Here is a 27,925-nt window from a genome sequence, read left to right on the forward strand (position 1 = left end):
TGTCATGTCGCCCCCTTGTGGGCGCAGGCTGCTTGCAGTGAGAAGTGGGAGAATGACCGAGGCCGCCTTCTCCACCCCGGTGGCCTGGTCAGGAGGGGTGACTGGACTCTGCTGAGACGAAGGGGTCACCGAGGACGACCTGCCACAACTCGGTGCAGCCCACCAGCCTCTGGCGCTGGCCTGCCACTCCCACTGAGCACAGCCTGAGAGCAGACAGAAGACAGGGCCTGGCCCAGCCTCTCTGCCGTCTCCTCGGGTTCAGGGCAGTGTGTGCCTGGCAGACGTCAATAAATATCTGTTGAATGAATAGATAGAACCGGGGATGGAGAGGACTCCTAATTAGAGCCCAACTTTTCAGTTAAGCATTTTTACTGAAATACAACAGATCATTTCAGTTTGCCAAGGAACAACTCTTGCTCTGATAATTTAATGGCTTTAAAAAGGTTTCACTCTGTCTCGTTTGAAGCTGCCACACTCCTTCACTGTGTTCAAACACGTGATTCACAAGTGAGAGTATTTTCGAATATCAGGAACTGAGGATGTTCTTTCCAACTAAACGCCTGCCTTCACTGCAGCCCGACGGCAAGCGCGAGGCCCCCTCACCTTCGTCCCTGCAACCGGCTCCTGGATGGCAGCACATGCATGGGGTGCCACTGGCGGCCTTTAAGGGGTGGTCACGTATCTGGCGGCAGGGCCTTTCCTTCTCTAGTTTACAAAGGCATTATTCTGACCGTCGTTCTAACGTGTTTGAGGCTGAGTCCATACCTCTTCCGCTTGCGAGCACTCCTGGAGGAAATGAGGCTGTCCAGGTGCCAGCTCCCACCAACCGCATTAGCATATTTTTATTCTTTAAGTCACAGGAGACAGTCCTCAGGGATAAAAACTGCCTAAAACACACAGTGCAGATTTTATAAACTCAGAGGACCCCCTTCCGGGACGACCATGGCGCTGCGGCGGTTTCCCACGTGGAAGTCCTGGGAGGATTCGGGGCCACCAGCTCCAGGAAGCCCTCAGCCTTCAGCTTCCTCTTGGTGGTCTCCACCCAGCGGATTCCAGCCTCAAGCCAGAGCCCCCACAACAGTCCCACCATCTTCACCTGGCTCGACGTGGACTCATGTCAACGGGGCTGTGGCCCCACCCTGAAATAACCCCGCTGGCTGGCGGGCATTCGGGGGGCCTCACAGATCCAAAGCTCAAGAGCAGGCCCAGCCCCTTCCTGCTGCGTCCCCTCACGGGAAGCCCCCAGGCTCGCCCCGAGTGGCCACAGAAAGCCCGCCAGCCTATTTCTCCCCTAGGTCTCCTGCTTTCGATGCCAAGCCAGACCCAACATGCAGACGCAGCTTTGGACCACATGCCATTGCATAACTTCACTGAGTGCCCAAGTGTGCCAGGCCCGGGGACACAGAAATGCATGCCAGTCCTCGCCTCCAGGGCGTGTGGGGGGAGGCACGGTGGAGGACGAGAGGCAAAGAGCTAAGCTCCGAGTCCAGTCCAGTGCCGTCATCCCGCAGTGTCTGGAGGGATTTGCTACGGGACCCCACGGATGCCAAAATCCTAGGAATCTCAAGCCTCTGCTATGAATGGCACAGCGTTTGTATCCAGCCCGCACACATCCTCCCGCAGGCCGCGCGGCGGCTCTGGACTGCTCAGAGCACCTGTTACGATGCGGCGCATCACCTCACCCGCGTGGATTCCTCGCAGCACTCAGAGTGGCAAATTCAAGTTTCACTTTTTGGAACTTTGTGGAATTTTTTTCTGGATATTTTCAATGCATTGCTGGTTGACTGCGTGGATGTGGGCCGCACTGTAGAGCTGACAGTATCCGGGTACGGAAACGGCCCAGGGGTGGGGAGGGGGCGAAGGGTTCAGTCGGTGGGAGAAGCAACAGGAAGGCTCCAAAGAGGAGGTGACACGAGCTGGGCCAGAGATGAGAGGGGCCTGCAGGTCCAGGTGGCCAGAGCCTCACCAGGGCCAGTGGTGACAGTCACAGCCAGCACCCCCTGCTCCCGTCCTGGGTCCCCCCTGCCAGTTCAACACTGATGGCGCAAGTAATCTGGAGATCTGAGTCCAAAAGGAGAGACACGAAGGGACAGAGAAGGCCCAGTGGGTGAAGAATGGTGTCCAAATACCCTTCACCGGAGCAGGTTCCATGGGAAACAGGGCAAGCAGGAGGGAAGGCTGGCAGTAAGTCACCGGAATGGTCTGTGTGACAGTTAATGGCAGAAAAGGAAACTTGAAAAAAGCAGCCTCAGGGGCTAGGTATATATTTCTTCCTCCAAGGCACGGCGCATAAATCAGGTAAGGTATTATGGCATCCGAGGAGCTCTGAGGTGGAGAGCTCTCTGCGGTTTTGGTCACCCCATTAAAAGGACACAGGAGAGGACAATAATCCTAAGAAGAGAAGGCCGCTGAGTGCACGCAAGGAGTGGCATCACAGGGGAGGAGAGGACCGGCCGGGCCTCTGTGTTTGGTGTGATCAGATCTAGGAGGCCCCGGAGGGAAGGCTCGGAGGGACAGGGCCGGCGACCTAGCACTTAAAGGAGGAACCTGGGCACGGGCAGCCACCACTTGCCGGGGGCACATTCGCCGCTGCTGCTGCCTCAGGCACTTTGCACTTTTATCTAACCTGCTTTAAGCTGACACATGGGGTGGGGTGACCCTCATTTTCCATAATAGACACTCCAGGCGGGGAAACAGCTTCACCAAGGTCGCCCAACCAGGAAGGGCAGTGCCAGAAGTATGTCTAGCTGTGCCGGCTCCCAGCGCTCTGTGCGTTCCACCGTAGCCACCCCCGACCAGGGCAGTCCTAGAGCACTGGCGGGCAGGACAGCCTCCCACAGACGTCAGGCAAGTTGCGACACATGCTTGGAAAGTCGGGTGGGAAAGATAGGAGCATTTTCTAGGAACAAAGGAGTCATTGTCAAGATACGGTATCCTGAGGATGGGCTTCAACCCCGTCAGGTGGCTGACGCGGGAGAGAGAGCTGCTGAGGGGTCACCTGCCACCTGCGAGACAGACCGCGGCCAGCCGAGGAGGAAGGGCCACAGCGCAGCTGAGATGAGAGCTGCCCGGCCTGCTGCAGGCCCCGTGCGCTCCCGACGGGCAGCGCGCCGCCTGACGGGCTCGCCACGGGATCCACATGGATCCTGAGCCCTCCGGTGTCCCCCGTCCAGTTAGAGAGCGGCGTCTGAATTAAAAAGTGGCGTGCAGAGAGCAGGGCAGGTGAGAGGCCACAGCAAACCTGCCTGCGGAGCTTACGCGAGTCCTGTCCCAGGGACTCCGACGTGGGGTCGGCGACTCCTGACAGGAAAGAGGCGGCGGGAACTGGCTCTGGTCTCCTTCTCACCAGGAGGCACAGCCCTGGCTTGCACATGCTCAGACCAGATTCCAGAACGAGAGGTGGGGAAGCATTCAGCCCCCGTAGGGCGTGGGGACAAGGTGAAAAGAAGCCCCCTGGGAACAGCAGGGCCAAGGCCACGTCCCCGCGGCGATGCCAGGTGGGAAGGGCAGCCCCAGCCCTGGGCACGTGGGGCCGGCGCTGACGGCTTGGTCCTGCTGGGGGCTGCTTAGATGTGCGTAGCCTGCACCTCCCTGGGCCGCAAGGTCACGGCGTTGGGCAGGCCGGGAAGGGAGCACCACTTCACTTTGCGTGTGAGGTAACGGGAGCACGTTTACCCTGGCTTGTGAGGAGCAGAGCTAGGACTTGAGCCCAGATTTGCCCACTGGAAGCTCGAGGCCATGTCCGATAACCAGCAACCAGCTAAGAATGTGCGCCCACTTTAGCCTTCAAATGCCGAAAAGCTGGACAGAGGAGTCGTGTGGTCTGGACAACCTCTGGTTGTCTTCAGGGCCCGTTTCTGCACCTAAGGGGATACGCAGGGGCACTGCCGGGTAAATGACATGCCCTGATGGCCAGGAGCCTTGTGCCCCCGGAAGCCACTCACCCCTTCCATGGGCGCAATGAGCAGGTCGTACAGGGCACGCAGCGGGGGCTTGGGGAACGAGCTCTGCCTCCTGGGCAGAGAGGACGTCCCGTCCTGGGTCGGCGACATGGCGCTGCTGAACAGGCTCGTCATGCTCTGGCAGCTCCTGGGGAGAGAAGGGCAGAGGGATCGTCAGGGCCCACGTGGGCGGGTGGGGGGCGAGGGGTGGGGTGGGCCCCACGCAGGAGTGCCGCTGGCCTCCCTCTGGCCTCGTCCCCTCCCCTCGCTGTAAGGCCATTTTCATACCACAGTGAGCACCGTCAGAAACCACAGGGGGCACCAGCTGCACACAACAGCTTACATTTCTGTGGAGTTTTTCTACATAATCGAATGTCCCAAAGTGCTGTTCAAAGGATTTAATTACATCCTGCGTGGAGTGATTGTGTGCAGGCAAACGTGAGGACCATCAGGAATCAGTGTAGCCACCAGGCTGGCGAGGACGGTGCCCCAGTGCCAATTAACTCATGGCACAGGAGCCTCAGACGAGACAAAGAGTGTGTCGGCCCCAGCCCGGGCTCAGAGCAGCCACCGGGCGCCCCCCCTCCCCAGCACACGCTCCGCAAGGCCCGACCCGCGGCCCCTCAGGCGGGGCACTGGGAGTGGCTGGCCGGGCTGGCCTTGCGGAGCGGGGCAGCCTGCGTGGCTGGCTACGTGGCTTTGCTTTGCTTTTCCATTTCTGTTCCAATGCTTCCAGGCTTAGTTTTATGAAATCAGAGGCATCTGCAACCCCAAGGACCCCAATTTCCATACTCCTGACGTAGGATGGGAGCATCCATTTGCCCACTCCTTCACTTAGGAAATGTTCCCTGAGCCCTGGCTGGCTGTCGGGCGTGGCGCAGTCTCTGGGGACCTATAGAGGATGAAATGCAAGGTGGGCAGAAGAGGCCCAGGCAGGGGGAGCGGCCCTGCTTCCAATGCAGGGGCGAGCTGACCACATGCATCCTTCTCGGCACCTGCCGTGTGGCCCGGCCATGTGGCCTCAGCATGGCCTTCGACCACATTCTCTGTATGACTATTAGATAGTCAGCAATCTCTCATCCTTGACTGAGACACTGTACATAGTTTTGGGGTTTCTGCTGTGTATTCTAGGACCCTTAAGGGCAAAGACTGTCCCTTAAACCGGATATACCGCTGAGCTCCAGTAAGCACTCTGGGCTGCTGGTAGTGACAGCAACTTGATTGTTGCCTGAGAAAACACCAGAAGGCTGCTTTCCCTCCTGGGCCAGACAGTGACAGTAAAATAAATGCTTTGAAAGCATCACTGGTGCTTTCCAGGTGTGGCCCTCCACCCCTCTCGGGGATCTCCGCAATGTCCCACTTGACCTAAATTCTAGGTTCACGCCAAGCCACCCTCTGGGCGCCCTCGGCCGGGCTGCCGCCTGCACGAGCAGAGCGGAGGCGGCACGGAGGGCGGCGAGCCGCGCCTGCGCCTGGCCTCGCTCACTCTGCAAATGTGTAATTACAAGTGACGGGGCCTCGGCACGTCTTTGCCATCAGAGCCAGCGGAGCACACATAACCCTGGAGTGACACTCAGAGGCTCACTTAATTCCACAGAATACGCTGCAAAGAGCAACTCTCCCCTGAAGGGGAGATTACCAAATTGCTCTCCGGAGGAGAGGCTCCGGCGTGACATGCGGTGTCTGTCACGGCACTGTCACCACACACACACGGCAGACAGGGGCAGCAGGGGCCCCCGGTGCCCTCTCCCCGTGAACTCTCGTTTCACACCCTAAATGACTGTCTGCACTGTGGGCTCCAGTACCCCCACCTGAGGCACCCGAGTCTCATCAACCCCACTGGGATGTCCAGGGACAGTGCCACGCCCCCAGACAATGCTGTCGCCCCAGGTCCTCACGGTGACTGATGGAGGTGCTCCACAAACCCCAAGCCCCTCTGGCTCAGAGCTAAAAAGGCTCCTGCTGGAGAAAGATCCCAGCTCTAGGAGGCCCCCTGCTCTCCCCTGGGGTACAAGGGGACCAGGATAGTCCAAGCTGCCCAGGGAGACATAAGTGCTCCTTCAGCTGGCCAAAGCTTGGGTACTTATTCCAACAAGTCAGAACCCAACACCCATCCCATCTGACCCCTCCCTGAGGAGCCCAGGACGTCAGGCTGGGTGGTCCCTGGGGGCCTGGGCAGGGCACCCCTGCTGACATCACTGAGCAGCACAAGGAAGTACCAGGGAAGGGCTGGAGTCTGACACCAGCCACCAATTCAAAAGAAAAAGTCTGGAGGGAGGTGGTGAACAGACCAGCAGAGCTCGAATCTCTGCCTTGGGCAAGTCAGTTACCCTCTGGGCATCACTTCGTGGGCTGCGGTGTTGCCCACAGGCAGGGGTGCGAGGATCGGAGGGGATGGCTGCAAAGCACGGGGAACCAGGAAGGCCTGGAGGCTTAGCTGGACAGATAGAGGCCTGGCGTGGGATTCGGATTGTAGGTACTGATGGCAGGGGTGTCTTTTTATTGAATGCCGTGAGTGCCGGAGGCATCCAAAGGGCTCCAGCAGCACTAGCCCATCCCCCACACGCCACTGCCCGTGATGTGTGAGGCACAGTGGTCCGCAGGGGCCAGGCCGTGATCTCTGCACCAGGCTCCAACAGAGGTGGAGGGGCACTGAGGCACCAGCTCCTGCTTCCAACTGCTAGCCGGGCAGAGCTGAGGGATGCTTTCTGGAAGAGCACTATCTGATCTGGCCACTAGAGAGGATCTGGAGTTAGCCTGCCTGGTGCACAGTGTGGAAGAGGTCATTCCAAGCGGGGAAATGACATAAGGAAAGGCACAACACTGGGAAATGAGACGGGGTGCCTGGGGCAGTGCGTGTGAGGAGGCATGAGGACAGAGGGTCAGGGATGCAGGCTGGAAAGGAAAGTGGGCCAGGTGGCCAGAGCAGGGGCTCTGGGTTACCTGTGGAGAAGCAGGCCCGGGTACCCTCTTAAACAGCCAGGTTACCTAATCAGGAAGCTCCTCCCCCTATGCTACCAGTTTTTCCTAGAGGATGAGAGAGGGAGCCCATCTATGTCCGCATCCCTCCCTGAGAGCTTTCTCTCTTGTCCCCCGGGCTGGGCTTTGCAGAACAGCCATGATCAGACCATATGTCACCCTCACCACTGGCCGACTTCAGCTGGGAAACCAGTCAGATGTCTTCGCAGGGCTGGTAAATACGTAGCTGCTCACAGCACTTATTTGATCTGGGGGAGGTTTCTTGGGAAACCCTTTCTGGGCATGTGGTTATGTTTCCAGGAAGTGCAGATTATTCCAGAACCAGACCCTGGAGGGGTGGGCAGGGCAGGCACCCAAGCTTGCCAGCAGAAGCCCCCGCCTCTGAGCCTCAGGCAAGCCTCCCTGCCTGACACTTGACCTTGTCCTGCTCTCTCCAGGCTGCCAGGCCCACCTGTGCCCCACTGACGCTTGCTGACCTCTGCTCCCCAGATGCCACATCAGTGCTGACCCTCAGACCCACCCTGGCCCCTCCGATGGCCTGGCAGCTCACAGACCCTTCATCTCTGGAGCACAGTTCCTGGGTGGGTGCACCTGGACCTGGCCATAGACAGGAAGCCCCTGAGGACACCCCTCTGATCTGTGTCGCCTTTCAGCGGAGGGCACCTACCACAAAGGATGTCCCTTTCAAAACAAAAACAAAAGCCCAGAAATAGTCAGTTGGTGGTTATAAAACAAGGGACAGACAAAGAACCAACTAACCTGAAACCATAACGTGAGGTCACGGTAAATGCATACGAGACTTTTCCCCCAGAGCAGGTGGCATCTGTTGCTGCCACCCAGCCCTGGTGGCGGCTCTCCCCGCCTGCCTGCACGCACACGCCTATTCTTCAGCCACTATTCCGGTGGCAGCTGCCTGGGTTTCTCCACACGGTGGTCCTGGCACCTCGCTGTGCCTCGATGGCAGCAGCATGCGTTGGTCCCCACTGGAGGGCTGTTCCAGGAGAGAGAGTCCCAGGGCAGAGAAATGGGGGACAGAAAATCAATGCCAAGAGGGACTGACAGTCCCTGGGGCTCTGGGAGGCACCCAGAGGCGCAGGCACGGGAAGGTGTCAGGCAGGGACTCACAGGCCAGGACGCTGCCCTCTCTGGTTCACGGGCAGGCCGCGGTCTCCTTGCCTCCACCATCCTGAGTGCCTCGGCTGCCCCGCGCAGACTGCTGTGAGCTCCCTGGAGCCGGCACTGCGGACACGTGCCCCGGTGGTGAAGTGTAGTTTAGGGCCTCTGAGTCACAGCTGGTTGGCGACAGCTGCCCTGGGCTCTGAGTCCCAGGCAGGCAGACTGCTCACCGTGGCTGGCAGGTGTGAACTAGGGTGTGAGGGTCGGGCTGCTCCCTGCGATCCTTCCTGCACTGTCAGGACGGCCTAGTGTGTCCACAGATCCGCCGGAGAGGGGCTGCACGGCACGGAGGGGACTCCCGCAGACACTGTGCTGCTTTGATTTCTGCGGGGCCTTTCAGCCTGGCTGACTTCCCTCTGCCCCAGCTTCCTGGATGCTGAGATGAGAGCACAGTGCTTTCCACTTACTAGAATGGGAGCTTGAAAGGGGTGGAGACACGCAGCAGCGGCAGGACTGTGAGCCACAGCAGGTGCTGTACTGCCCATTTAGGAAGTCAGCCCAGAGGAGGTGACACAGCCAGGCCTGCCACATCTGTCTCACCAAACAGTGTTGCTTCTCCTTCACAGAGAGGAACCGCGATTCAGAGGGGGCAAGAGATCTGCACAAAGCTCCTGGGCAGGCAGGGGTCAGGCCTCCCGCCTGGCGGGGAAGGGTTTTCGCTGCACCCTCCAGCCCTTGAAGGTGGCCACAGGCCGCCCCTCCCAGGCTTCACAGGTGTACCGCTGTGGGGCTCCGGCAGGTGGCGCTGGCTCACTTTCCTCCTGGCCTGTCCGTTAACTGCAGGGACCCAGTGGGGCTCACTGACAGCCCAGCTCTCAGCAGGATCTTCCCACCCAGCACTGTCTTTATTAGCTCATTCCTCAGATGCTATTTATTAATCTACTTCTGGAGAAACATATTCATCTTCTCCCGGCATGCAGTCTGCATGGCGAAGCGGGTTAGGTGAGGCCAACGTTGGTCTCTGCTCGTAGAAAACGCAGAGCCACAGGATGACATGTGAGAGCCACCGAGGAGGGCAGAGGCATCAGGGGTCTGGCTTATGTCTTGGGAATGATGACAAATGCTAGCCAGTGTGGCTGCACTCGCTGTTAATGAATCTCCTCTCCAGGGAGGATGGGTCCTTCTTGGTCTGTCTAGACACAGGGCGCACCCAGCCATGACGTCTTTAGGACGACGGGAAGGGGTGGGAGGGGTGGGAGGGGAGCTATCTGATATGGGGCATCTTCGAAGGTGGGCCAGAGCTGGCCCGTGGCCTGTGTACATCATTCAAATCCTCTTACACCCCTAGCCCCTGCACTGTCACCAATGAGTCAACGGAGACCACAGGTTAAGCATCACCCCTCAGGCAGCGATGCCAGGGGTAGGGTCCTAGTGCCCTGCGCAGTCAGGTGGCAGGAAGCCTGCAGCCTGGGGCCTCTGTTCTCTGGGGAGCCCAGGGACTAGTGCTGTTCACCATCAGGCCCTGGACCCCCGCCTCGTTCGCACCCTCCAGCCCAGAACAGCAGACGGTGCACAGAGCTGCTCAGCGACAGGCGGGAGGAAAGGCAGCTTCCTCCGTGGTAGTGGCTCACTCAAGGCATGGCTGCCTTTGCTCAGCCCTGTCATTTCTGCTCCGATGGTGCTCACATCACTCGGGCGAGGCCCTCGGCCCCTCCCGGCCGGAGCTACCCGCCTCACCGGCGAGGACTGCACCTGGCGGACGGTGAGTGTGGCCCTGCTCTGCGGGGGCCGTGCCGTCTGGAAAATCATTTGGCTCCTTCCTTCCTCACCTCAGCCCTGACCAGGCTGTTCCAAAATCCCCTCTGGGGCTCTGAACTGAGCTGCATCTTCTGAGGGATGGGAACTGGCCTGAGATTTGGGCCTGAGTTTTCAACTACCAATAGAGAAATTTTTATTTTATTTTATTTTATTTTCAGCCCAGACCTAGATTTCTAAAATAGAGAAATTAATTGGCAAATGTAATATACTCAAGTAGCCAGAGATGCCTCCATTCAATTTTACAAAAAGGATTCTGAAACCATTCAGTGACTTTCCTCCATGAAAGACTGTCTCCTTTGGGAGCTGAACCTGTCAAATGCTGCATTTTAAGTCCTTATTCTATAAGCTGTTGGCACTTTCTGCCACTCACCTCCTTCATTACCAAGCGCCTGTCCCCTCCTCGGGAGAGGAGCCACAGGCTGGGCAGGCTCAGGCAGGGACCCCTGCTCTTCCAGCAACACCTGGCTCCTCTCAAGCTGGGGGATGAGCCTGGGGATGCGTGTGGCTTCTCTCCCCTTGCTCTTGAACTCTTCTGGGCACATCAGGACCATGGTAGGTCCCCTGCTAAGTTAAGGGCTGTGACACACACGCCTCCACCAAGGGGGCCTGGCCTGCCCTCCTGCAGGGGCCATGGCAGCAGTAGGCGGTGTCTGGCCTCTGCCCGCTCAGGGTGCTTTGCTGTCACATGCACGAGGCTCTGCATCCCCAAGCCTGGGGATGGTCACCTTGGAAGAACCTGATGACGCCCCCCTGCACAGGCTCTTCCTGCTGCCCCATTCAGCAGTCAGGACAGAGGCCCAAGCCAGCCAGTCACTGGGGGCAGGATCACCACATGCTCGGGGCTGGGGAGAAGAAAAGCGTGGACAGTCTGCCCAGCTGATGCGTGCCCGGCACTGCACCAAAACCCCTTTCCAAAGGGTTCTGCGCCCTCGGGCAAACACACACACCGGTGGGATCTTATTCACTAGTCACAAAGAACCCCAGAGCTGGATTAGTCAGAGTTGTCCAGAGACAGACTGCACTGCCTCGGGACGTAGCGAGCTCCCTGTCCCTGCAGGCGTTCAGGCAAAGGGCGGGTGGATCACTCGGCAAGGGAGTTAGTGTGTGGGCGGGGGCTGGAGCACTGTCTTTGGAGTCTGAGAGACCTGGATCCTAATGCCGGCTCTGTCCTTATCTAGCTGTGAGACCCAGGCAACTAATTTACCTCCCCAGGCTTCAGTGGCATAGCAGTAGCCCTCATGGCTGTTGTAGGCACTAAGATAATGCACGTAAAGCACTCAGCTCAGCACTGGGGGCTTGGCAAGTAATCAGCACACACCCACTGCTGCCATCACCATCTGTGTTGCTGTTGTCACAGTTATCAAACGTCTGTTTCCATCCCGACTGACCTTTCTTCCACCTTCTGTAAGTGAGCAAGTACCTGCGCCTACTTACCCAAAGGCATTGTGCTACGCAGCTTGGGGACACAGAGCGCAGACGTCACCTGGCTCAGGTGAGCGTGCAGCCTGGGCAGAGAGGGGCATGCACACAGGTGACAGATGGAAGGCAGTGGCTCCCTGTCCGACAGGCCCAGCTCCAGGAAATTCAGAGAAAGGAGGAACTGTTCCCAGTCGGGCAAGCCAAGGTGGATTCTCGAAAGACGCTGGGTTGAGATGGCACCTCAGCAGAAAGCCCTCTTTGCCCGTGTCCCACACCCAAGCAAAGGCTCTGAGGTGGGAAAGGGCAGGTCCAGGGTTCCCTTGTGTTGGGACACAGGGTAAAGGGCAGATGTCACAGGAGATGGGAAGGATGGCCAGCGGGACTGTGAAGGACTCGAATGCCGAGCTCCACGCTTCAGTCCACTTCCCCGGGGAGCTCCGGAGACTGCGTGGGGAGAGTGACACCATCAGAACCGCACCCCAGCCGGAGGGGAGGACAGCCGTGACCACTGGCCTGCCCCAGCAGGTGGTAACGAGGTCAGCGTGGGGGATGAAGTCACACCCAGCGAGGGGCAAACTGCACCCTGTCACTGACAAGTGAGGAGACTTGGGGCAATCAGCCTTGCTGAGCACCAGCAACCTTTTAAGGCTGTTCCTGGGATCACATGAAACAGTAATTTCACGACAACAGCGAGTGCCCGACACAGGCATGGCAGTGGGAACACACAGACGGGATGGAGACTGGAAACGTGACAGGGTTGAACCTGCTGGTCTTAGTGGCGATTACGGTGGGGAAAGAGATGACTGGGGGTGGGGGTAGGGGCCGCGACAGGTGTAGGGCAGGTAGCAGAGGAGCAGGCCCAGCATTCAGTGCCCGGGAACCCGTCAGAAACTTCTGGGGGTGAGCTTTGCGCAGAGGGCAGCAGCCCCACTCAGACTTTCATTCTCCTAAGCAGGTGGGGCCTCTATTACACCAAAGATTCTGATTCAGGAGGTCTGGGCCAGAGCTAGGGGATCAGGTAGGAAGCTGACCTTTCCACTTTGACTGCCAGGACAACTCAGAGTCCAATCTGTGCCCAGCCCTGGCAGCGCTTCACCGTGCATGTTTTGTGCATAAACTTTCCTCCCTCTCTTCAACCCTTATTTTCCCTATATCTTGAATTTTCTCATCCATTTGATTATTTTTTTTTTTATTTATTTAATTTTTGAGACAGAGTCTTACTCTGTTGCCTGGGCTAGAGTGCTGTGGCATCAGCCTAGCTCACAGCAACCTCAAATTCCTGGGCTCAAGCAATCCTGCTGCCTCAGCCTCCCAAGTAGCTGGGACTACAGGCATGTGCCACCATGCCTGGCTAATTTTTTCTATATATTTTTAGTTGGCCAATTAATTTCTTTCAATTTTTAGTAGAAACAGGGTCTCACTCTTGCTCAGGCTGGTTTCGAACTCCTGACCTCAAGCAATCTGCCTGCCTTGGCCTCCCAGAGTGCTAGGATTACAGGTGTGAGCCACCGTACCCGGCCCCATTTGCTTATTTTTGATGTGATCTTGTAGCATCTGTGTAAATTCTAATAAACTGTCTTAAATCATTTCTGGAACAAAGAAAATGAAAAAATAAACAAATGTTAAGGAAAATATTACTTACAAATTAAATTATGCCTTAAGATATCTTGGCATAACCTGGAGGCAAACTTTTGGGACTCCTTTTGTGTTTTGGATAAACTTGTCACTCCCTGATGGGACCTGCTTTGAAAGTGACTTCTGATAGACAGTTCTTGTCTTCATTTCACACGTGCGCCTCGGTTGTACTTGTGCTGCCTGGCATTGATCACAGATGTGAGAGAGTGTACGTGTGCAGGCACACGAGAGACTGCTGACCTGCAGGGTGGGGAAGCCTGGTGCCTCGAAGTGCTGTACCAGGACAGGAGCTCTCACCTGAGGCCCAGTGATTGGAACCAACAGCGGGAGCAGCTACAGCAGGGACGGACCTTGCCCGGAATAGCCACAGTGAGGCGACTGTGGGCAGGGGGCTGGCCCAGGCCAGAGCTAGAGAAAACACTCTGCTGCGTGTTGGGGCCAGGAGCCAGCGGGCCACCAACAAAGAGCAGGGGACAGGGATGGCACAACACTGGCCAGAAAACTAGGTATGGAAGCTCAGGGGTTCAAAGCCACAGCTGTGACTGTAGTTGATGTCTGACTGGGTCATCATCCTGCATTTATTCAAAGGCTTTCTACAACTAAGACAGCTTGTAGCAGGAAGAAGCATGGAGCTATCCAATCAGGTTTCCGGGTGGAGATTTGATCTTTTGAATGTTGGTTATAGCACCCAAAAAAGAGCCAAAAAAGTGCCACAGAAACCTTAGACCCAGGCGGGGAGAGAAGTAAGCTACTTACTACACAGCGGGTCTACGCAGCCACCATCACACTCACTGCACGCTCACTGCATCTACTGACAGCCCCATTAGGACCCTCATTTTCCAGATAAAAAATAAAAGGCTAAAAGTCACCCGCTAATAAAGGGTGTAGCCAGGTTTCCAATTAAGGTCTCTCTGGCCCCAGGGCCTGAGATTTCTCCCCCGCACTATGCGCCTCGCCATGGGAACGTGCCCAGGCCTGGGAATACAGTGACCAACGGAGCACCCATGTGCACAGGCCTCCCAGTCTACGTGGACCTCCGCAGCATGCTAGAGTGTGCGTCAGGACGTCCCCGAAGCAGGGCCCGTGAGGGCGTTTATGAAAAACCACAGTCACACATGCATGTGGATGCGGCCGGCAGGAACGCAGAGAGAGATGCGTGTGCATGGGCCCCAGCTTACTGGCCGGGCTGACTGCGGGGACAGTTCTCTCCAGTCACTGCTCTCCACTTTGTCCTGCTGACTCTCCAAGCATTTAGGAAATATCCTATGTGGTCGCCCCATCCTCTCCCACCTCCACTGAGGCCAGGCTCGGGGAGCCCTTCCCACTCCTCAGTGTCAGGGCAGACCCTCTGGTGTTCAGGGCAGAAGGGGGAGAGGGATTCTCTGTACCCCATGATGTGGCAACCACTGCTGGCTGCCCCAGGGCCCCGCTACCCTGCTACTGGCTGCATGCCCTATAACTTGCTGCCGAGGTCCCCTGCCCAGCAGACAGCCTCCTAGGTGGGGAATCGCGAAGCGGCTGAGGCCACCTGACCCACCCAGCAGGACACGCACACATCCACGCCACACTACACGTGGGCACGCAGAGCGTGCTGTGGCCAGCCCCCTCCCTCTGATTTCTTCTCGCCCTGTCCCAGTCACAGAATGCTGGACCTGTGGCATGGAGATGCCTCTCTCCCCTTTCTGCAGGGCCCTGCTCTTTGTGAGTGACTCTCTGAGGGGACCCGTGACCGGGCAGAGCATTTTCACCTGCTGACTCCCTGCCCAGTCTCTGTGAGAGTCAGGGACGGGCTTGGCGGGTGCCGGGGAAGCTGCAGAGACCTGAGGCAGGGCTCAGGCCGACTGTGCACCTCCTTCTAGAATGGGGAGACTTAACACTCCTTGGTGCTCTTTTTGGCTCTGGTCACTGCTCTCTGGGTAACAGGAGAGCCACTCTCTAAATCGTGTTGCCATAACGTGGAAAATTAAAACCTAGGATGCACGTTGTACAGGCAAAAGAAGTCGGGCTATTTCTCTGGGATACTCGTCCTAAATGACCCTGGGCAGGTGCACCTTTAATGCCAAGACACTGCCCTGGGGCCTAGGATCCAGGCTGCTGCCAAGGCCCGCACTGGTCTTCCTCCTCTTTTTTGCAGCAAATGTGTGATCTGTGGACTATTCCCAGGTTCAGTCACACACATACACACCAACCACACCCTGGCCACATACACAGCAAATGTACCCCCCCCCCAACACACAAATACATACATACATTCCCACAGCTACTCCCCACCCCTGGACATGCATGTGCTGGCCTGCCAGTCCTCAGCGTAACTTCCAGAGTCTAGGGCTGCTGTTCTGCCTGCTGGGGCCCACGCTGGGGTCAGAATGCTACTAGCCAAGAGAAGGGGGCTTGTTTTTCATTCAAAAGTGGTGCCTGCTCTGGGTATAGAATGCAGATGTGTTTTCTGCCGAAGTGCACAAGCAAGAAGAAAAATAGTGGTTGCAGAGACCTCAAAAACAATGGCAGAACAAAGACCATTTCCTAGAGTGGCAAGAGAGAAAAATCTAAAGCCAAGTCACACTTGACTTGCATTAACTACAGCAGCCTCATTGCCAAATCGGTCTGCAAACTGCCCAGGAACAAAAGGGACATGGAATCCACGAAATCACCGAGCTGGAGAGTCCCTGGAGGCGGAGCCGGTGCTGCCCCAGCAAACAAGGCCCTATGCACATGGCTGCTCCCACTTCACCCCTGAGGCTCCAGGCGACAGCGCTCTGCAAATGCTAGTCTCTGTCAGGAGTCTACGGAAAAGCTACCTTTTAACTCTTTTTAACTGTTCCGTTTAGTGACAAGCCAGCACACCCCTTAGCACAGATCCCTAGTCGTGGAAGGGGCAGAGATGGAGGCCTGGGACCCGACAGCAGGGCAGGGGAGAGACTGGCAGGGCAGCTGGGAGGCACGTCCTGAAATTCAGTTTGGGCACCTGCTCACGGGCAGGTCTCTATCGTCCCTCGCACGTATGTGCTCATCTGTAAGACGGGAGACTGCTCCAGAAGTTTGTGAGAGTCCACGCTGTTCTAACTAACAAGGAGACCTTTGCGTCCGGGGTTCGCTCAGCTGTAGCTCTGACCCCTTACGGATTGAGTCCAGAGCTCCCTCTTTCTTGGCTTGTCAGGAAGGCAGCGCACCGAGTGGCAAACTGTCCTGGCCCTTAAGGGCTCACAGCACCGAGGTGGAAAGAAGGCAGGCTGCTTTCCTCATCCAATCTGCCATTGGGTTGGTGTCCTCTAGAAGTGCAGGATTGGAAGGGTCTGCAGAGATCCCTTCCAACGGCTTGGTTTTCCTGCAGATGCAACTGAGGTCCTGAGCTGGGCAAACCCTGCCACAGGAGCTGGGAACAGAGCGGCTGGGCAGCGGGGTCTGGGGTCCAGGGCCGTGGGCCTTGCTGCTCCTGCTTGCTCCCTGCCAGGTCCCTAGGGCTTGGACCAGTCCCCAGCCTGGCTGGGAGCACAGACTGTGTTATTTAAATGAACCAACAAATTAATGCATAGTACTGTGCTCATAGGATCTATCTCAGGGCTGATAGGAGGGACAAAAAATGAGCAACTCCACCACCCAAAATTCACACCACCTTGGGCCCAGGGTTGATAAGCCAGGGCCCAGATATACCTGGTTTGCCCCTTTCCTTCTGTAGTGCTTGAGGCCCCAGCAGACTGGCTCCAGACCACGGCAGCACCTGTGACCAGGTCTGCATGGATGCCGGATGGTCTGTTTTGGCAGCGCCCTCATGTGGAGGACATGAGGTAGGACAGGAAGTGGGGTAGGCGAGGCAGTCATCCAAGGCAGCCAACACTCGCTGCACAGGCTCATCACAGATATCTCATCCCTTCCAGGTTGTCCACCCACTTTATCTTAAGAATTCAAGTTTAGCACTGTTCTTTCCACTTTACTCAAAACAGTAGAATGCCATCGGGTGTATGGTGCCTTTTATGCATGAGGAAGTCGGTCAGTGTGTTATGTATACATTAGCTCCTTTAGTTTCCACATGAAAGGAGACCTGCAGGGTAGGAAGTCTGTCCCCATTCCAGGGACAAGGAAACTGAGGCTGACAGTGGTGAAACTGCCTGCCCAGTGTCATACAGCTACTAGGCAACAAGGCCAGAGGCCCAGCCCCGAGCTCTTCTAGCGTGTAACCGCCAATCACATTATGTGGCGGGGTTGAGCGTCACCTGCCTCACTGGCCAAGAAGTTGGCAAAGCAAGGATGTGAGCCCAGGCCTGACCCCAGACCTCAGACCTTGTCATGTCCCTACATGAAACCAAAGCCATGACGGGCACCTGCGAGGGTGGGAGGGAAGAAGGAACTGGGGGTGAAGCAGCTCTAAGGTTTGGCCTCCTTTCGACCAAGCTGCCACTTCCTCCCCCCCAGGCCCTCGGCTCCCTTCCTCCTCAGCTCAGCTCTGGGAAAGTAAACACACGTTTGTCACCCGGACAGCACAATAATGAGAGGAAACCGGGGCCTGCAGCGGAGCAGACAGGGCACACAATGTCCCGCACAGCAGGGCTGCCGAGCAGAGCTGCTCCTGCCCAGCGCACAGTCACTCCCTCCTGTGTGCCAGGGTCGACCCGCTGACCTTCACAGGCAGGCCCTCGCGCTGTGGCAGGGACCTGGAGAGCCTGGGATGTGCTTCTGGAGAAGTCTATCGAAAGGTACTCCCATGGTGTTGCCACGCAACCAAACGGCAGTGTGACGAGTGCCCCTCAACTCCGGCCACCTGCCCCTGTTTATCTGGACCCAGCTCTGGTATCGCTCCTGATTAAAAGACACAGGGGTGTGCTGGCTTGGTCATTTCAACCGCAACTCGTCCTAAGGCCATGAGGCCTATTTGGTCACGTTGTAAGGAACTGAGGTCTCAGGGCAGACGGGTGACCCCGGGCCTGGACGAGCACCTTCCTAGGCCCTCCCTCCAACAATGCTGGCGTCGCCGCTCTCCCTGACCCCCCGAATCTGGCCAGGAAGTCGACGCAGGTGCCTGGCTCACGAGTTACTTGCAGACGCTGGCAAAGATGTACACGGGGCTGCCCTGTCTAGCTTCTGCCCGGTGTGTGGGAAGCCAGCTCTGAGGCTATGAAAAGCAGCAGCCAACCGTCCCCTGGGCCTCCCACCCCAGCCAAACGAGGATTGTCACATCAAGCCTGTCACGGTTTCTCACTTGAGCTGGAGGTGCTGGTGTGATGCAGACGCCCTGACGAGCACAGGGCGGTGGAATCACGCTCGCTGCTGCAGACGCGCGACACGAGCCAGAAGCCTGAGCAGCCGGGAGGAGCGCCCCCGAAGGCTCATCACCTGTGCTCAGACCACCCTGCCCTGCACCGGCCTGGGGAGGCAGCCATGCGCACCTGTTAAAGAGGTTGTTGCGGCGAACCATCCGCAGGAAGCCGGTGGGGTCGGTGACTGAGTTGAGCTTGTTGTTCATCTCCTCGAACTGCTGGTCCATGATGTCCCCGGCTTCGCTCTCCGTCTCGCTGCTGGCACAGGCCCTGCAGGAAAATCGCAGAAAAAGCCACTCAGAGAAAGGAGGCGCTGAGCTATGGAAGTCACTGAGAGGCCCCGCGCCGTTCTGCCACCCAGCACATCCCTAGCACTGATGCTGGCATGGTCCCGCCCCTCCTCGGCGTCCCCAAGGCCCTGTTTCTGATCCTCGTTTGTCCAGTGCTTCAAGATGAACTGGGGTTGGGTGTTCAAGGCCTGTCACCCCCACTTGGCTGTGAACTCTCCATGGGCAGGAGTCGTGTGAGCAAGTACCGCATCCCCAAGGTCTGGCATGCACACACACGTGCACACACACGCACACACGTGCACACACACGCACACGCACACGCAGCAACGTGCCAGCAGGCACTCTTTCCAGAACACAGCTGAGGTGAGTGCAGCTGTGACAGTCCTCCCAGAGCAAGTTCAGTCCACTTCAGAAACAGTGGCTAGGCCCCTAAACTGTGCCAGGTACCGTCCTCAGCATGCGGCCACGCAGCTACAAAGGTGCTCTGCGGGCGAGGAGACCGACCTGCTCCCCGAGGCTGCGGTGCCAGGCAGAGCGGGCGTGGTCTGAAGGGTGAACTTGAGAAACGCTATTGATTTGGCCCATTTTCCAAGCTCAGCATGAGTAGTAACCATCTTTGAATTAATAAATTCATATTTCCCCTATGACAGACGTTACTAGAACATCTCACAAGGGGTTTTAAGTAAACAGAAATACCCCAAAGTGCTCTGATTCATTGGCAGGGCTACGATGACAAAAGGCTTATTTTAAGCCACGCCCTGTGCCCTGAGGAGACACAGACAGCACGCGAGGGCCAACATGTCCGTGTCGCCGCCCCCCGAACCATGCCTCACAAGCGGCCGAGGCCGGCAAAGGCACATGTCTACATTGAGCCCTCATCTTCCTCTGGCGTCAGGACCTCGCTGGGACGTGGTGAGATGCTGAGCGATGTCTGGTCCACAGGTAACTCTAAGCTCCTGGGACAATTCTTTCAAACCGCCTGCTGACTGCGGACCCAGGAGGACAAGTGGAGGGCGCCAGGGCACTGGGCCGGAAGACTGGCCGCAGTCTCTCACGTGCCGGGTGAGAGGGACTCGGGAGAGAGCAGGCTTCCTGTCATTGCAGAGGCGGGGTCCTGGTGTGTGGAGATTTGGGTTTAAGGCAGACGTGGCCCACTGCAAATGGCCAGGCTGGTGATGCCCGCCACAGAGAAGGGTAATAAGCTCCTCACTGGGTCGTTCATGAGACACAGCGTGTAAAGCTGCCACAGAAATCTGAGTGCTCTAAGTGAACACCAACCCCGGCGTGGCGGGTCATTTTAGGTCAACTTGATTGGCCTGCGGGGTGCCCAGATATTTAGCTGAACATTATTCTGGGAGTGTTTGTGAGGGCTGCTGGGCGAGACTGACACCGGAGCTGGTGGACTGGCGGGGGAAGCAGACGCCTCCCTCCCCCAGGGGAAGTCACTGCGGCCACCAAGCCGCTGGAGGCCTGAACAGAACAAAAAGGCAGAGTAAGAGAGAATTAATTCTCTGTCCTGTCTTCAAGCTGGGGCACTGGTCCTCTGCCTTCAGACTTGGACTTGAACTCGAACTGACACCACTGGCTCTCGTCGGCCCCAGCTTGCTGCTGCCGATCCTGGGACTTCTCGGCCTCCACAACTGCGTGAGCCAACTCCTCACAGTCAACCTCTTTTATCCTCTATACAAATAAATATATGCAAACGCATCCTATTTATGTGTCTTTGGCATATACGAATATATTCTATTTATGTGTGTGCGTCTGTCTTCTACTGGTTCTGTTTCTCTGCAGAACACAAAGACACCTGGGGAGTATCCCAGCGCCACGCTGGCGGCTGGCAAGGTCCTGACTACCAGCCTGCTCCTCCTTCCCAGCTGCACCGGCTGGGACCGGCTCCTCCAATAGCACAGTGCCTGGCATGTGCTGCGATTTGCTAAATGAATGACTGACTTACGCTGGAGAGAGCATTCTATAATGTGCAAAGTGTTTTTATACAGATTTAATTTTATCTCTGTGACAACCCTGTGAGGTAGCTTGTCTTGTCACCATATCACACCTGAGGAGATGGAAGTTTGGAGAAGCCAGGGAACTTGGCCCAGGAGCAGTAGGTGGCAGAGCCGGGTCTGAGCCCAGCTCGGGTCTGTGGCCCTCACTGAGCTCCCACCTCCCCTCTTTTAAGGCTCTAAGCTTCTCACAGAATCCAGAGACTTCTCTCTGCAGGAGAGGGAGGGGCTGAATACAGGAAGCAAGAGAAACCAAGAAATTTCTAGCATCTAAACAAATCACCAGGGCTTCCATCATGCTGGAGAGCTTTTATTCCACTCACCACCCCATGGATGTCAGCTGAACAGGCGAGCAGGCAGAGGCTCGAAATGCTCCCTTGGGAACTGAGGCCCCTTCACAGAGACCCTGGTAAATATCACTCAACAAGCTCCCCCGTCTGGGGACACATTCATCATCTGAATGAGACTGCCTGATTGGAGCTGAGAAATCTGCTTGTCATTCATCGCTTTGCAAAGGGGAGAAGGATTGGCTGGGGCCGGTATCAGCCCCATTATCTTGCAGTTCCACTCCTGCTGTCAGCTGCACCCGGAGCCCTCAGCATCTCCTGCTTAATGGGGTTGTTTCCTATTTCCTGACCCTTCAAAGTATTAACACTGAAGGGAAAAAACAAACAGGTGATGTCACAGATAAGGGAACCTCCCATTTACAAAACAAGCCTCATCTATGTAGCAGGGGTCCCAAATGCCTTGCTAGCTCGCATTGCACAATCACTCCCTGCCCCCGTTTCTCAGGAGGACTTTCTAGCAATGGCACATCGTACCTAGTCTGGTCACCAAAGGCCCTGATTCAACTCACTCAGCTTCAACGTGGTAACTGAGCGGGACCCACGTGGAAGAACCATCGGGGCTAAACAGACGATAGTCACATTTACCTCTACCTTCAAGGCACTTACTAGCTAGTGTGACTGGTATTCTTTAGAGTTCTCTTTGCTTCGTACTAGCGATCCCTTCTACTCCAGTATCTAGTATAGTTAACAACTCTTTATCTTAAACTATCTCTGTTGAAATTACTGTGTGGTTTCTTATTCCTGCTTTGATATTGACTGATACATACTGAGTGTTAATTTAAAAAATAAAATAAATCCAGCTATTACCAAATCTTAGGAGGGAATTAGAAAAGTAAGATAAACTTTGGTGCCACTCATGTATTCATCTGGCCATGAGGCAGACCAACCCTCAAAAACATTTATTGTGTAATCAGTATGTGCCAGGTCCTTAGCTGGGGCTGCAATGACTTCCAATGAAGAAAGCCTCTGACCTTGGGAAGCTCAGAGAAGCTGCTAGACAGGCATGCTAATCTCTGCAGCACAAAAAGGAAATTATTACACAGTGGCATATGTATGTGTATATATATATTTTGAATGAACAATTGGTGCCAGATGGGGGAGAGAGAAAAAGAAAGAAAGTGAAGAGGGAACGAGTATGAGAATATGAATGAATAAACAAACAGTGGTTGTGCAGAAAGTGACCCTGGAGCACTTAGACTCATGGCCTGATTTTGGCCACTGTTCTGATGGCCATGATCTGAAACAGAGAAGAAACAAGAGAGCAGCACTGGCTTTGCAGACAAAACTGGTGGTCACAGCTCAGCAGGGAGGATACCTCGAGGGAAAGAGGGGTGTGAGCGGTGGCAAGGCAGGGGGAGTGGACAGGAGCACTCTCCTGACCCTCCACTGCCCAGCGCTGGCCAGCTGGGGAGCTGCCAATCGCTAAGATCCTGGCTCTCTTTTCTCTGCATTCTGCTCACAGTCCAGTCCTGTCCACCCAGGTCTGGACCCTCGGTCCTGCCTACCTGTACTGCCCTCTATACTTGACTGCCACACTCTAGTTCCCCTTCCCTCGTGGCTCTCTGGGCCTAAGGATTCTGGCTCCAACTTCCTTCCCTGGCCCTTTCCTCCTGCACCCTGGAGGGTGGCAGAGGACTCTGTTCTTGTTCCAGGGCCCTGACTTGGCACTTGTCCATCAGCCAGAGTCCTGGCTGGACCCCGCTCCAGTCCCCCGCCTGAAGTTTGATGCAAGGTTGAGGTTCAGATCATCGTGGTGATGGAGAACAGTGAGGGCAAAAGGTCAAAGTCAGAAAGAGCTGGCCTAAGTGCGGGACAGGGAGGTCCGTGTCCTGGCAAGAGCTGAGAGGGAGCAGTCCAGACACAGCCAGCACCTGCTCCAGGGACCCCGGGAGGAGCCCAGCTCCTGCCTGCTCTGGGGAATATAAATCATGCCGTCACGGGAGGCAGGCTCCAACACGCGGTTCACATGCTGCTTTCCCCAGAGAGATGGAAATGGGCCATGAATCAAGCACCTCGGAGCCGTGCCAGAGCTCATCCTGTGCTTGGGGACAGGGCTTGGCAAGAGGCTCCAGACAGGATTTTCATCTGCAAGCACGCACCTCCCCATCTCTCCAGGTACACACTCTCTGTCACCCCCTGACGGTGCCACTGAACCTCCACATAGGAACACTTTATTTATGTCTCAGCATCCTTTTGCTAACTAATTCTTTCTCCATTTCCCCTGCCTCCATCTGTAGGCTTCTTATATGCTGATAACCAGTTATTTGCTGAGCACCGACCACTCGCAACCCTGACGCTGGAAACGATGGGTGAGAAACTCCATTTTCGGTTTCCCATGCACAGGACCGCAAGGCAGTTCTACGCCACTAGCCCCACACCAGCGGGAGCGACCAAAGGCAGCAAAACATTCCTTCTTTCAAAGCACAGGTTTCTTTACAATTGGCAAAACTTGAGGAAGCAAGAGTGAGTTCATTTGCTGCTACTGCACATAATCATTTAGAGTCCCCCCCCAACCCGATTCCAAGAAGCCTGGTCTAACTAACTGTGCCAGCACCCTGTGTAGGTGATTCTACAACTGGGGAGCAGAGAATGTCCTGGAGATATGAATAGATGCATGGATGACAAATACCATGGGCACTTACTGCATTTTGTGTGGCCAGTCGGCTGAAAAGGCCCATTTTCCCCAGAATCTACTTAGCAACAGAGAACCAGAAACTAAAGACATGAGACCTTGGGAACTCAAGATTTCAGAGACCTTTGAAACTTTCCCATGTGAATTACCTACTAGTCTCTGTCTGTGTTTTCATAGTGATTATTAGCAAAGCTTTAAGAGGAAAAGAGCCTGGGGCTTACTTTTAGGGCCAGCAAGGAGAGTGGCCAGGCACCCTACTCCACGGGCTGCCTCCCACAGGAGAACACGAGGAACGGTGCAGCTGATGTGAGTCGTCAAACGGAAACGGGCTGCATGCTGGGGACGGGGGAAGCGGGCAGTGTCATAGACAGCTTTGGAGCAGCTGCCCTCATCATAAAGATTCCGCTTCTCGAAATTGCCTCCCTGATCCACAGCATCCCAGGGGTGAGTTCCCGGTGCGGAGTTTGCGCCCCGTGACCCTCTCCCCCACACTGCCGACTGTGCCAGAGCTACATGTCTGCCCTGAGCTGGGCCAGCCAGACTCCTTTCCTCCAGGGATTCCAGGACTTCCTGTGGCTAGTTCTGCAGGCCGAGGGGGAGCACAGGAGCCACAGAGAGTGGCCATTCCCCACTCCAGGACTCGGGGAGCAGACAGCATGTCGCATGCCATTTGCCGCCGGAACAATGAGGAGAATCAGGCTGCCCCTGCACAGCCGCTTTCCTTTTCCGATCTGAGCTTGCCATTGGCTTTCATGGGGCTCCTCGCCCCCATAACCTTAATATTAATATCTTTGGACTTAATATCTTTGTACTATGAATGCTTTGGGGAGGATTGTAGTTGAGGGGAGAGGAAGAGGAGGGCTGAGAAGTGCTCTCAGGGACCTACGTGGCCTTGCTGCATCAAGCCGGCACCACGGCCACCAGGTTGTTCTGGCATGATTCAGACTTGTGGACACGTGGGAGTGCAGGCCAAGGCAGTCGGTGGGTAGAAAGAGTGCGAGCTGCGCTCCAGAGAAAGAGGTGCTGGGACCTCCCATGAGGGGAGGGACAATGCGATGATGGCATTCTCATCAGAAAATTCCTCCCAGTGAGCCCGCTCCTGTCAGATTCCAGACCTTACGGCCAGAGGGGATGTAGCACAGCAACAGGCCCTGAAGCCGAATCCACGGTTCACATTCACACCAGCATTCACCGTTGCGCTGCCCAAGGGGTAACTAATACTTTCTTACCAGAAACCCAGTCTCTAGCATGTACTCACTGGTCTCTCTGGAAATGCTGGTATTTGGACGAAACCAGATTTCATTCCTTGCTCCTGTATGTCACTCTAGAAATTGCTTTCTCTGTACCCACTCAAGACTATAAACCATACTATTATCTAACAGTTGTTATTTATAGAACAAACCTTCTGTTGGTCTGAAGGCAAATGATTACATTTACCTGCCAAGAATCTATACACATATGCACACGAAACACAAGTCGGAATGATCAATAAGTTGTGACATGTGCTTTGGTTGTTAAACTGATAAAAGAATAAAAGTTTCTTCAAATATGCTTTCTTAAGATCATGTGAATTTTTTTTAAAAAAAGCCTTCTGGCCTTTGGGATTCAGAACAATTGTGCAATTTTAACTCAGTAGCATTTTGTGTCTCCCCTGCTTATCTCACGGCCTGGAATTATCTAGTCTGCACTTAAGTGTTAAAAGGAGGAGGAACACTGGGTTTTTCTCTAGCTTTTCTTCTTTCAGTAAACACAGTGATCAAACAAATAAGAAGGTTTCACTTCCATTAGCTCGATAGTCTGTGTGCATGAAGACTGTAATCGATTGGAAGGCCCCATTACTTGGTGTCTATTTTTGAAATCTTTGCTGAGAAAGTGTTGGCAATGGAGTTCTCCCTGACAAAGGGGCACGCAAACCCTCTCTACCGTCAATTAGGTTTGTTTATTTATTTATTTATTTTTGAGACAGGGTCTCACTTTGTTGCCCAGGCTAGAGTGCCCTGGCATCAGCCTAGCTCACAGCAACCTCAAACTCCAGGGCTCAAGTGATCCTTCTGCCTCAGCCTCCCAAGTAGCTGAGACTACAGGCATGCACCACCATACCCGGTTAAATTTTTGTACATATATTTTTAGTTGGTCATTCATTTCTTTCTTTCTTTCTTTTTTTTTTTTTTTTTTTTTTTTTTGAGTAGAGACGGAGTCTTGCTCAGGCTGGTTTCAAACTCTTGACCTTGAGCGATCCTCCTGCCTTGGCCTCCCAGAGTGCTAGGATTACAGGCGTGAGCCACCACGCCCGGCCATCAATTAGGTTTAGTCACATCTATAAAGCCCAATTTGACCTGTTACGAACACTGTGTTGTAAAGGTTGAATATCCCTTACCTGAAATGCTTGAGACCAGAGTGTTATAAATTTTAGATTTTCTTCAGATTCTAGAATATTTGCATTATACTTAGCGGTTGAGCAGCCCAAATCCAAAAACCTGAAATCTAAAATGCTCCAATGTTCGTTTCCTTTGAGCGTCATGTCAATCCTCAAAAGTTTCAGATTTTGAAGAATTTTAGATTTTGGATTTTGAGATTTGGGATGTTCAACCTGTAGTATAAAGAGTCAAAGCCCTGGAGTGTGGGAGACATGGGGCTGAATCCCATTCCTTCTGGATACTACCTATGGGATTTAGGGCAAGCAAACCTATCTTCTTTATAGGTAAAATAGGGACAGTAACAGGATTAATAATGTGAGTGCAGAACTGGGCACCTGGTAGGCACTTGATGAACTCAATGGACATTTTTCTTTTCTGAATTCTGTGAATATATGTGTGTGTTATGTAAGTATCAGATACATGCTCACATGTGCAGATACATCCAATAAAGTAAGTCATCCCAACTACACAGGACTGCTTGGAGAACCAAACAAGAGCATATGTGAAAGCCCTTTGTACGGGCAGACTGTACAAATGAAAGTTAGCATTGTGTTGTTATTAAAAGTACTTAATGGAATTTTTAGCTATACCAATATGTAGCAGCAATGTGTGCTGTCCATGGTGAAAATGCCAAAGGCTAGAAAAAAGTTTGGTCTCTTCATCCTCTCTACGTTCTTTTATTCTGAAAATAAAATATAATTATGGCAAGTACAGTCATGCTTCACCTAACAACAGGGATATGTTCTGAGAAATGCATTGTTAGGCAATTTTGTCATTGTGCAGACATCATAGTATGTAGTTACGCAACCTAGTTACGCAGCCTACTGCGCAGCGAGGCTACCTGGTACAGACCATCATCTCCTGGGCTACAGACCTGGACGGCGTGTCACTGTACTGAGCACTGTAGGCGACTGCGACACAATGCTATGTATCTGTGTATCTAAACACAGAAAAGGTACAGCAAATATACAGTAATATAATCTTATGGGACTCGTGTGTATGTAATTTGTTGTTGACTGAAACACTGTTATATGGTGCATGACTGTATTGAAAATTGATTCTAAAGGTAACCAAGTGAAAAAGTAGAAGCCCCTCTATCCTCCCACAAAGCGAGCGCTACTACCGCTGTATGAACAGACAGCTGCTCAATGGATGGGTATGTTTATATCCAGTATGTTCACATTCATGTGTGTATGTTTGTATGTGTGTGTGCACAGGAGCGGGACCTCTTTAACTGAGGTGTCAGTACAATAAATATCAGACACCAAAGAAACAGGCACTCTGTGTCACCTCCCCACGTCCAGATGTACGTAGGAAATGGCTTTGAGAGCCAGTCTCAGGACTTTTGGGTCCCCATCTAGATCAGGGGTCGGAGAAGGAAGATGTGAGGAGATGGTGAAGAGATTTCTTTGGCGAGAGCCACCACCGTATAGTTAGTCCCTACCGTGACCCCTTTGGAAGAGGAGTGAGGGGACCACCTTCCACCTGAAGCCATGTGGGAGGTATGGCCATGGAGGCACCACTCAAGAGAGCTTGGCAGTGTGCACCCGGAAGTCAGGAGAGAGACCTGGAGGACTGCAGCCTGCCCTGCGCTGAGTGGGGTCTCGCTGTCCGGCCCCTGCCCTGCCAGGAGGGCAAGGCTAGGGAAGGGATAGCCTATGCTGCTGGCACTGCTCGGGGTCGGGGACGCAACAGTGCTTCCTGTAGACCAAATGTGTCCACCGGGAGCGGGGAGCAGGCAAGGCTTGTCTTGAGTTCTGTCCCGTAAGGCCATGGAGAGGCCAGCAGAGATGTGCCACCAGATGCCCAGGGATGAGAAGGAAAATGGAGGACCAGAGGTGTATCCACCCAGGCCCAGCAAGCTGCAGGGAACATGGAAAACAAGATTCCACTTGAACTCTCTGCCAGACCCAAAGTTCCCAAAGCTACATAGCCAAGCTAGAGCAGTCCGGCTGCTCCTAGCCCCGTGCCACAGCAGCGAGCGAGCGGCGGGGGAGGCAGGCCCGCCCTGACCTTCGGCAAGCTTTCAGCCCAGAGCAGGCCTGCTGAGTATAACGCTGTCTTCTCCCTGGCAAC

The 27,925-nt window shown here is 54.9% G+C and overlaps 1 protein-coding gene across 2 annotated transcripts in view; it reads right to left on the reverse strand.

The window, feature by feature from the left end:
- TTC28 (tetratricopeptide repeat domain 28) overlaps window positions 1-27,925 on the reverse strand; it is a 623,216-nt gene that overhangs the window by 28,793 nt on the left and 566,498 nt on the right. For both annotated transcript variants that reach the window (XM_012763803.2, XM_075996660.1), the window contains 2 exons: window positions 18,290-18,430; window positions 3,945-4,089 (listed from right to left, as the gene is read on the reverse strand). In XM_012763803.2, coding sequence (XP_012619257.2) covers window positions 3,945-4,089; window positions 18,290-18,430 — 286 coding nt within the window. The remainder of the gene's footprint in view (window positions 1-3,944; window positions 4,090-18,289; window positions 18,431-27,925) is intronic.

The sequence above is a fragment of the Microcebus murinus genome, chromosome 22 (assembly GCF_040939455.1).
Source record: "Microcebus murinus isolate Inina chromosome 22, M.murinus_Inina_mat1.0, whole genome shotgun sequence".
Classification (NCBI taxonomy): Eukaryota; Metazoa; Chordata; class Mammalia; order Primates; family Cheirogaleidae; genus Microcebus; species Microcebus murinus.